The 11,213-nt window shown below is 36.5% G+C and overlaps 2 protein-coding genes across 2 annotated transcripts; both read left to right on the top strand.

The window, feature by feature from the left end:
• The first annotated feature begins 6,617 nt into the window (after positions 1 to 6,617).
• LOC101299754 (F-box/LRR-repeat protein At3g48880-like) lies at positions 6,618 to 7,510 on the top strand. The gene is made up of 2 exons (XM_004296165.1): positions 6,618 to 6,913; positions 7,015 to 7,510. Exons 1-2 carry the CDS (start codon positions 6,618 to 6,620, stop codon positions 7,508 to 7,510), a joined length of 792 nt encoding a protein of 263 aa, XP_004296213.1.
• A 2,316-nt stretch (positions 7,511 to 9,826) lies between these two features.
• Positions 9,827 to 10,824, top strand: LOC101292681 (potassium channel AKT1-like). The gene is made up of 3 exons (XM_004294984.1): positions 9,827 to 9,840; positions 9,926 to 10,171; positions 10,287 to 10,824. Exons 2-3 carry the CDS (start codon positions 9,995 to 9,997, stop codon positions 10,407 to 10,409), a joined length of 300 nt encoding a protein of 99 aa, XP_004295032.1. The 5' UTR covers positions 9,827 to 9,840; positions 9,926 to 9,994; the 3' UTR covers positions 10,410 to 10,824.
• The last annotated feature ends 389 nt before the right edge of the window (positions 10,825 to 11,213 follow it).

Here is an 11,213-nt window from a genome sequence, read left to right as displayed (position 1 = left end):
ACAATCAGTTATAAAACATGATATGCATGAAATGTATTTACCTCCTAGATCGAGATCAGAGTTACTGCAGAAAGATACTGCAATCAAAAACCAGTCGAGCAAGACCTCTCCTGGTTGAGCTAGGAAACTTGAGCTTTCCAAATTCTTCTTTGCTCTTAGGTTGAATATGATTGCCATAACCTTACAATCTCCCCCTATGGCATTCATATTCAACCTTGATGTTTTTGTACCTGCAAAGACACGGATTAAGCATCAAATAGATAAAAACATCAAACTAAGCTACTTTGGAAGTCTCTCGTGATTCTTCATCTGTGAGAAAAATATCACAGATGAAAATCAAAGATCATTGAGACAGTACCAAAAGATTTTACTGAACTGTTGGGATCAAGACTCATCATCTCCCATGATCAGCAAAATAAAATTTCAAATACCATTGTTCAATAAATAAACAAAGCATCCAAAAATCTTTGCTTATGCACTTACAACCCAAAAACCGAAGGAAAAATGTTCAAGACAATTAGAAACTGCGTAAAACAAAAACAGCAAAAGTCTTCTCCCCCTTGAATTTGAATGCCTTAGGGCTTCCAGTCCACCTCGTCAAGAAAGTCCTCCTCTTCATCACCAATAACACCAGATGGAGGGGATGGTGACTGCATGGCTTGAAGATTCAAGATTGAACCAGGGAGATTTGCAAGAGTGCAATGGATTGTCTAAAGCTCTCTCATAATTGAGCAAGCATGCGACCATGTGCCTCCTTGCTAAGCTCGGATGACCACCATGTATTGAAACATCTCATTCAGGTTGGCCTAAACGTTGTTTGGACGATGGTTGTTCCGTCTTGGAGGAGGAGGGCGAGGAGGAGAAGGAGGAAAAGCTGCCTGAGGAGTGTGCTGTCTCGGATTTCTGGGATCATGAGCTTCCTCAGAGGGATGAGTTGGAAGACCGAGAGCTCGTCTCCTGCGATACCAGTCATCAGGATGAGGTCCTCCCCAGTTGGCAGAGTTGATCCGGGTTACTTCCTTACCCCTAACCATTGGTGCCTGCACACTTAACAAAAGAAGTGAGAACTGAAGACAAAAGAATTATGAGAGAAGAGGCGTGCAACCTGCCAATATATAGAGAGTTAGTAGGGTTTGAAGATCTTGGAAACTAAAGAGACTGAAATCAATTAGGAGAGAAATTCTAACAATAAATGTCCTAGAGTCTTTGAATATCTAGGAATACCAAAACCGGCTCCCCCTAAAACAGTGGACCAATGAGGAAGAATTGTTGATATGCTCAAGAAAAAGAAGAGAATATAAGTCACGCATGCAATGATGATTTGAAAAAAAAAATACTGCATGAAAATCTTGTCAAAAAAATTTATTCAAGCAAGCAAAAGATCTTGAATTATGAAGTTGAAGATTGTGATGGAGTCTATTAACTAAAACAGATACCGTGAGATCACATCATAACAATTTGAGATTGAGTGTGTGCTTTTACCATTTATGGATCACCACACAAGGCATTGCATGACATCAGATTGGAGGAACACAAAACACAGCGGATTAGTGTACACTTGGTGACAATTTCTTGTAAGAACAGAAAAATGAATATTGAGTGAACCTTAAGACCTTTCATTTGAACTGCTACAACTTAAACTTGAGTTTGCTGTGTTTATTTTGGTTTCTTTTGGTGCTTTGCATTTTCTTAGACTGACGCTCTCCTTTTGGCTTGAACACCCTGAGAAGTTTGCCGTATCCAGAGCCATGTTACTTCAAAGAAACGTCAAATCCAACACAGATTGTTAGCCTTTGGCGTTTTGAGTCACCGATGATCATGAGTGTGTTCTCTAGCAATCTCATGACATGCCATGCTTGATAGTATACCACCAAAATAGTAAAATAGAAGTGATACAGATATAGAGTGATGATGTGATAACAAGATATAGTAAAGTCCAGAATAAGGCACAATGGAAGTTCTCATAAATAGATCTGATGCGGAAAAAAAAATTTCTCTTGACAAATTTCAAGTTCAGACACACCATTAAACATATCAATGCAGAGGTAACTTAAAGCTCCAGAATTCCTAGAGCATTTCTCAACGTTAAAAATCTTTCAGTGTCTAAAGCTTTAGTAAACAAGTCAGCAAGTTGAGACTCAGTAGGGACAAAATTTAATTGAAGAATTTGTTTCTCAACCAAGTCCCTGAAGAAGTGATACTTGAGTTCTATGTGCTTAGTCTTTGAGTGTAACACAAGATTTTTAGTGATACTAATAGCACTAGTATTGTCACAGAAGATAGATAACTTACCTTGAGAGATGCCGCCATAGTCAGATAGCATTTGTTTATGCCAAAGCATTTGAGTGCAGCAGGAGCCAGCTGCTACATATTCAGCTTCAGTGGTGGATAGGGAAACACAATTTTGTTTCTTGCTATGCCATGCCACCATATTGTTTCCAACAAAAAAAAGCATCCTCCAGAGGTACTTTTTCTATCTTTCAGATTTCCTCCCCAATTTGCATCAGAGTAAGCAGTGATTTCAACATTAGTATCAAAGGTGTAAAATAGACCACAACCTGTTGTCTCAGCAATGTATTTGATGATTCTTTTAATAGCTTCTAGATGTGATTCTCTTGGGTCTGCTTGAAATCGAGCACATATGCCCACACTAAAAGATATGTCTGGTCTGCTAGCTGTGAGATACAGTAAGCTACCAATCATAGATCTGTACAAGGCTTGATCTACTGCTTTTCCCACCTTGTCTTCAGTAAGCTTAGTAGATGTGCTCATTGGATTTGTGGATGTCTTTTCTCCCTGATATCCCAGTCCAGATCTGTCACCATATCTTCTTCCCACTAGCAACATTTGAGAGGATTTTTCTGAGCTGGTTTTGAACTGCTCAAATTTTTCAGCTGAGATGTTCAATTTTACCTGTAGAGCTGAGATTTCATTAGTTAGTTTTAAATTTTGATCTTTTAAAAACAATACCTCATTGATTAGTTCGGTTCTTTTAGTCCTCCAGGTTCCCTCATCTCCACTCTGCAAGTTTGTTAGATCTTCTTCTAGTTTGGCTTTTTCAGCTTCCTAACTCTGTTGTAGATCACTAAATTTTTTCTCCATTTTTTGCCTTTTGGAGATCCACAGTTCAGCTTCATCTTGCAGAACTTTATTCTGTTGTACCAATAAATTCGAGGCCTTGAACATTTGTGCACAATAATAATCTAGTCCTTCTTCAAAATCCTCATCAGAGTCTGAGTCTGAAAATTCTTTGGTTGAACAAACAAAAGCCACAGTTTGTTCTTCATCATCACTCCAAGTAGAGAGTAAAGACTTGTTAGTACCTACATATTTCTTATTTCCACAGTCAGCAGCCATATGGCCAAGGCCACCACATGTAAAACAAGTTGGACCAGAAGGAGTAACATTTTGATTGAACCTATTTCCATCAGTTCTAGAGTTTGAACCTCCCTCAGATTTTGAGTGATTGAACTTTCTAGAATTAAAATTTCCTTTGGAATTTCTTCCAGCTGAGTTTTTATTTTTCATGAACTATCTGAATTGTTTAGTTATTAGAGCTAAGTCTAGATTCTCAGAGTCTTCCTCACTTCGCTCATTTTTTTCCTTTTTAGTTGCTTTGAAGGCTACACTTTTTGGTTTCTTTTCCCCAACTATCCATCTTTGCTCAAAAGCCTTAAGATTTCCAAGTAATTCATCTAATTTCATGGTGTCTAGGTCATAAGCATCTTCTATACTGATAACCTTTCCTTGATAGCTCTTAGGCAGACCTCTAAGAATTTTCTTAACAAGTTTATGCTCAGGAATTTTCTCTTTTAGACTCCTACACTGCCCTGCTACTTTCAACACCCTTATGTAAAAGTCATCTACAGTTTCATCTTCTTTTAGAGTCAAAGTTTCAAATTCATAAGTAAGTTGTTGCAACTTTTGAGATCTTACCTTTTTATTACCTTCATAAGTGAGTTCCAGTAGATCCCATGCCTCCTTGGTTGTTTCATAGTGATTCACACAAATTCTCTCTTCCTCGGACAGAGCTGTGAATATGCAGTGTCTTGCCTTGTGGTCTGCCTTTTAAAGATTGACTTCTGTTGTACACCAGGTGTTCCTGGGTTTGAGTGCCACGGTTGAATTTTTGTCATCAGTAAGGACAGGAGGATTATAACCATCTTCAATGACAGTCCACAATAATTCATCCACTGAAAAATAAAAGTGTTTTCATATATATCTTCCAGGATGAGTATTGCTCACAACCTCCACCAAAGAAAGGTGGATTATTAATCGATCCATTTGACTTAGATATGTCCATGTTTTGACAGGATCTTTTACTAGTAAGACTAGCACCTGCTCTGGTACCAAATGAAAGTATGTTTAGGACCTATTTACTGGTTTTTCTGTTTCTCAAAGTAATATAAATTGCAAGGAAAAACAAGAAAAACAAGATTTTGACTACAGTGTAAACCTTCCACAAGGAAACCTCACTGCAATACTTTATAGTAGTCCACATTTAAATCAATCCACTAAGAGTAAATAGAATTATAGTTCCTATCAAGCAGTGAAGTACAATTACTTTCACGTTTACTAGCATACAAACTAGCTTGATCTCTCACAACTGATCTTCCTATTCTACAAGCAATGGATCCAGCCTTTGAACAGACGAACCGAGCACTTCTTGTTTGCCAACACACTGATCTCGATCACAATGAAATAACAGATGCAATAACAAAGGAATAAGAGTTTTTCACAAAAAGAAAATATGCAGCAGTGCTGCAATAAGAACACAATGTGTCTATTAAAAATATAAAAAAACTCTACGTTTCAAGAGACAACTCAATCATATATATAAGGGGAAGGACTCCCCCTCAACTGAATCACTTTTGATTCCCGATTGAGATAAACAAGGAAACAAGAAGCAAATCAGTTATAACAAATATGTATTTCGTATACTTTCCTAACAGATAAGCATTTATCTTCCTAAACATCTCAAAGATAATTTAGACAGATCTATACCAAATATAAACTCAATCTTCTCACAATCAGTTATAAAACATGATATGCATGAAATGCATTTACCTCCTAGATCGAGATCAGAGTTACTGCAGAAAGATACTACAGTCAAAAACCAGTCGAGCAAGACCTCTCCTGGTTGAGCTAGGAAACTTGAGCTTTCCAAATTCTTCTTTGCTCATAGGTTGAATATGATTGCCATAACCTTACAGTTAGTTCATAAAAAAGAAATGAATTTGAATTTGGTTGACAAAAAGGACAGTTGTTGGTGAACTGGAAAGAAAACTAATCCAAGCAAATCCAGTGCAGATCGAATTCACACATTCAATGCATTTGGATACACATCCATGTTTATTAAATTCTTCTTTTTTCCTTTCTTATTCACAACTTCAGTTTCATTTTTTCGTGCAATTTTCTGAGAAAACATTTATGGAGCTTCCTTTTTCTCTTAGTCATGTTCGATATATCCAGCTAGGGTTGAATTAAATTGGAAAACGATTCTTTACTTTTTCTAGTCAAAGATGAATGAATAAGCAAGGGTATCACATGTTGTCTGTGGAAGTTAAAACATTTGTAATGTTGTGGTAGTTCTTTGACTCCTTTCCTTGGTCATCATCTGTGTGAACCTAAGCGGATGATTTGGTTACTTGAATGCAAAAATTTCAGATTCTTTGCATACTTCTTTAGATATGATGTGATTAACTTTAGTGAGTGTATTCGAATTCTAATTGCGGCTTTATCTTGGTAGAGTTCATTAAAGATCAATAACAAATTTCTTTGTCTTATCAGGAAAGGCAAGTTTATATGCACGGTTGATTTGTCAACAGAAAATCATGTATTCGTTTACAGAAAGTTTCTCATATGAATACGGATGATGTATATCTTTATATAATTAATGTTATCCCTCATAAATTCCAATTCTTCAAACCTTAATTATTTGGAGTGTTCTCGAAGCTTCGTTAATGATTATTCTATATCTTTAAAGCCTTGTTGCGATCATAGTATGTTCTCAAAGCTTACATCGTGTTCACGAATTCCTTGCTAGTTGTAGCTTATTGTCTCTCAAGGCTTTATGACTTAGTTTTAGTTTCTTCACTGTGTAACTTTGTCTGTCCTTTAACTTATCAGTTTTCCCTTCTGGATATTATCTAGTCTCGCATTTCTTATGTTAGACTTGTTTCTTCCACTCGGTAATAATATTGTTCAGTGGAGGCAACAAAATGTATCTCTTAAAACTAGAAACATATAGAATAATGTATGGCATCTTAGTATAACATCAATAATTAAATCCTATCTCTTAAAACCAGAAACATATAGAATAATGTATGGCATCCTAGTTTAGCATAAGTTATTAAATCCTAGTCCTTCAATCTCAGTCTGGAAAATAGAGAAACTATACAGTAATAGAGATTGATTAGTCATCTCTTATAATCGTATTTGATCGCTATATATGCATTTTGTATGAAACAAAAGTTCATTTCAATGTTTGATATTTTAATCCTTGATTCTTTACTAGTATACACAGTATCTTAATTGTTTTGATCCTTGATGGTTTCAGCCACTTCCTTTGTACTATGACGACAAACAAAAACTCAAGATTTGACAGATGGGCACACATGGATAATGATATACTTATTCGTATATTCATGACACTGAATGTTGTTGAGTTAGTCTGTGTGGCATCTGTTTGCAAATCTTGGCGGGAAGCAGCTTTCGAACCCTGCCTCTGGGAGGTAGTGGATTTTAGTAAGCTGAAGGCCACGAACTTCAATCCACAGCGGGAGCAGTCTAGCCACAGGGTTATTAACATCCTCAGTAGTGCTTTCCGTTTATGCGGTGGAACCATATCATGCTTGATTTTCCACCTCAACACATACATAACAAGTCAGCAGTTGGTTCTTGTTTCTAAAAGGTTAGTATTCACATTCTCCAAAAATGTACTAAAGAGATTATTTGATGAAACGTAAACTGATCGACTAGTTATCTCTTTTACATAACCCCAAATCTCAAAAGACTTGTTCTACCAGTTCAGGACACCGAAAGACTAGTTAATGGGTCTGAAGAAGCTGCAAAGAACTGGCCAAAGCTTGAGTCATTGACTATTCGAGGTAGATTTACTATTGAATTCATGAAGGCAATTGGTCAGCACTGCAACAACCTCATCGAGCTGAAAATGCTGTGCCTGGTTGACATGGATTGTGCAGAGAGCATTATTGCATATGCACCAAGTTTGAAGGTCTCAAGTATTGAGTTCAACATGGTGCACAGGGATGCTATGCTATCCTTGCTCAAGGAAATGAAGCAATTAGAAGAGTTGAGTATGTCTCACTGCCTCATTTTGGATCACTCTCCAATTCCTGGATACATGTCTGTGCTCGTCCAACTTGACGAGTTAGTCCTTCAAGAGGCTTCACGGCTAAAGAAATTTATGTTTTTTCAGAGCCCCAGCCATGTTCGCTCCTTTGAGATTAGTTTAGATGGAGATACTTTTTTGTTAATGGCGATATGACAAAGGCATTTGGATAATGGATGAGGTGAGCACCCTTGCCCATTAATTGATCCAGCTAGCTAGAAAAGAGATAGCATGTTCAGGGGCACAATGTTGTTAAGGGGAAAATTATAAGGTGAGTTGATACATCAACTCTTTGAATATTCTTGACCGTTAGATATAATAAAATTTTGAATATATCTAACGGCTTAGATTATTCAATATTGGTAACTTGTTTACCAGGTAGCATGTAATTTTATAACTTATATATGAAAAATATAATAAAAAACAAAAACAGAATTTAGAAAAAAAAAAACCCTAGCTTATTAGAAACAAATCGATGAAACCTAAAGTGAAGGAACAGAAGAGGAGAGGAAGGAGAAAGAGGTTGGCTTCATTCGTTCTGTGAGAAGAGGAGAGGAAGGAGAAAGATGTTAATAAAACCTAAGGTAATTTGCTCTCTCAGATTTCATTTGTTCTGTGATGTATATGAGTTTATCAAATGCCACAAATGGCTTCACATTTGTTTTATGAATCATCATCATGTATATATATGTGGTCTGCATCATTGAATGAGATTTTTCATAACATGGGTGCTCCAGCTCTTCAAGCTTGTTTGGAGAAACTGATTTATATTGAGATTTGAGATTAGAATAATAGGGAGGAACAATGGCTTTAAATTGTAAGCGTCTTAAGTTGGTATGCATTTTGACCGATGAAGCTTTATACTTCAACTGAAAGCTGGAAGTCTGGAACCTTGTATGACAATTTAAACCAACAAGAAGAATATTGCACCCCAGGGCATTTGTTTTCTTAGAAGCTGCACCAGGGCATTTGTTTTCCTTGTTTTTTTGGACAAGTCAATCTCTATTTCTAACAAATTACAGGTACATATCTTGAGCATGATTCACAAGTTATATATGCTTGGTATAACCACTATGTTAATCACAAAACGTGTTTGATTATACTAGATAACCACATGGCACTCTTCAAGTTCACAGACGCGTCCTGAATTTAGTTTTGCATTGGCTCATCTTCTCCATCAGAATCTTCAAGAGAAGCAAACAGGCAATCACACAGGTGTTATTGTCACTGGAATGAGCAACAAGGTTCCAAGGTGTCATTCCTTTCGTAAATTTCTAGCAAGAAAGGCTCTTTTGGATCAGCAAAAAAATGAGTGTGGGGCACCAGATCCTCCCTGCTATTGTCTCACTCTCTTCTCCTCCATGATTGGGATTCCCATGTGATTGTGCTCCTCCTCTAAACGCTCAGACACTCAAAGAAAGAGAGAGAAAGATATAGACAAAGATGTGCAGGTCTTGTTTGGGCTAATCCTCCTTGATGGTCCTTAAGGACCTTAACTATAGGGGTACGTAGTACCAGTACCACTCCCACCTCCTCTCCTCAACAATGTTTTAGGTGTGGCCACTATTACTATATGATGATGCAGATGCAGAGCTATTACTATGAGCTAGCTTCTTTCACAATTTTGGTTTGACATATACATTTTGGTCCTCATCTGTACTAATATCCCTAATATCGACACATAACATGGCATTCGAAAAAACTATCAAGTTGTTGTCATTTCTATATATAGTTACGAGCTCTCCTTCCCTTATACCTAAGCTGTACTACACCATTTATTGTTTTCATTTCCCATTTTCTGGTGTTGTGATCTTACTTCGTGCCATTCTCTAGTAAACATGTGTTTGTTGTGTTCTAAACGATTGGGGTGAGAGTTCAATCAACTAGTTTTCGACTTTTCTTTTGTTTGGGATCCATTCGTTTCTAGTCATGTAATATGATGACCCTAGCGAGTGATCATAAAACAACCACGTAATAGTTAAACAACATGTCAAGTGTGTTAATTATTGATCGCGGATTACACATCAACATTCATGATATCACCGTCGCACTGAAAAATTTGATGCATCAGTAGGAAGGGACATTCATGGTTCATCATGCTCTATTAAAAATGGATTTGTTACATATCTGTCATATTTCCAATACAACTAATAGAGACTACTGAGCAATCCCAATAATCAAATGGTAGGTAAAGATAAGGCAAAACAGTAAGATTTGGATGATATGCAGAACATAAAGAAAGAGCTAGCAATGGCCAATCAATGGAAGACTTTCTTCATCAAAGTATATGGATTCGATACGTGACTTCAGTTTATTGGTCTATCACTACACTCACAACAGTTGGCTATGGAGATTTACATCCTGTCAATACAAGGGAGATGATCTTTGACATATTCTACATGCTTTTCAACCTTGGATTGACATCACACTTGATTGGAAATATGACCAACTTGGTTGTCCATGGGACTAGTCGAACACGAAAATTTGTTAGTAAACTCAATTGCTTTCTTTTTAGATTTGGTAGAAGAAAATTAACCAAATGTGAACTCATAATTCATCATTTTTTCACAGAGGGATACCATACAAGCTGCCTACAGTTTTGCATAGAGGAACCAACTGCCTATTCGCCTGCAGGATCAGATGCTTGATCATTTGTGTCTGAAGTTCAAGACAGATGCAGAGGGACTCCAGCAACAAGAGACTCTTGATTCACTTCCTAAAGCCATCCGTTCAAGTGTCTCACATTATCTGTTTTACTCTCTTGTCGATAAGGTGTACTTGTTTCATGGGGTTTCAAATGACTTGCTTTTTCAGTTGGTAAGTTCAAACCATTCTACAAATTTCCATTGAATGTCTGTCTTGCAGTGAACTTTTTTAATATGTTTTGTTAGATGTTCAGTTTATTCTTCTTTTTTCCCTTCTCAATCCAAAGGTCTCAGAGATGAAAGCCGAGTACTTTCCTCCCAAAGAAGACATAATATTGCAGAATGAAGCACCTACAGATTTCTACATACACAACTGGTGCTGCGGTAATCTCCAAATTCTTCCCCAATGATCTAAAATCACAAAACTGTTTTGAACAGATGTAGGAGTAAGGAGACTTGGCTTGTTTGGTTGGTATGCCCGATGCGAAACAACTTTTTGAATCAGGAGAAAACCAGAAGATGAATCCAGAGGCCATGCCACTCGGTGCTGCTTTGTGTAGAACTGATCAAAGTCGCTCGGAGTTGATCTGAAATAGCTCCGTGATATGTGAATCTTATATCGATCCCATCGGACTTCTCTTTTTCTTTTTTCTTTTTTAATCCCAGAACCTAGAGTTAGACACATATATACCAATAAAATAACAGATGTGTGGTTATACAAGTAAAATGTTATTATTATGACTAAATTGTCGTTGAGACCCTTTGATGTAACGAGGATGTTTATGTTGTAAATCATGTTCTTTAACAAGTTTTAAGTTATGTGACGACATTTTTACATTGTTTATCGACAATTACGGTGAAAGTAGTAAATAATGTCGATTTCATGGTAGTTCTTTATATGAGAACCATTTGATTCATAAGTCGACGAATTGTTGAAAAAGTAATAATCAAGCTTGTATTTTTCTTCTTTTTTTCAATTACAAGTTCAAGAACTATTTTACCAATCTGACAAAAAATTGTCGTAATAGTGGTAAAACTGATGTACATATGATAAATAAGTTGTTTGTGTAATATTGTCCTTTATCTAGTAATATTTAATACCTTACTTTATGTAAATTTTGTTGTGATTGAAATAATTACTTACAATACAACGTGTTTTAATATAAATTACAACAATTAAGGTATAACCGGTAAATACAGTCGTATTCTTGATA

Source organism: Fragaria vesca, linkage group LG3 (genome assembly GCF_000184155.1).
Source record: "Fragaria vesca subsp. vesca linkage group LG3, FraVesHawaii_1.0, whole genome shotgun sequence".
In the NCBI taxonomy this organism is placed as follows: Eukaryota; Viridiplantae; Streptophyta; class Magnoliopsida; order Rosales; family Rosaceae; genus Fragaria; species Fragaria vesca.
This window is presented reverse-complemented; position numbering and strand designations above follow the sequence as displayed.

Coding starts and splice junctions, on each gene's coding strand:
- LOC101292681 (XM_004294984.1), top strand. CDS start 9,995: ATGCTTGATCATTTGTGTCTGAAGTTCAAGACAGATGCAGAGGGACTC. Junction 10,172..10,286: donor ATGACTTGCTTTTTCAGTTG/GTAAGTTCAAAC, acceptor CTCAATCCAAAG/GTCTCAGAGATGAAAGCCGA.
- LOC101299754 (XM_004296165.1), top strand. CDS start 6,618: ATGGATAATGATATACTTATTCGTATATTCATGACACTGAATGTTGTT. Junction 6,914..7,014: donor TTGGTTCTTGTTTCTAAAAG/GTTAGTATTCAC, acceptor AAATCTCAAAAG/ACTTGTTCTACCAGTTCAGG.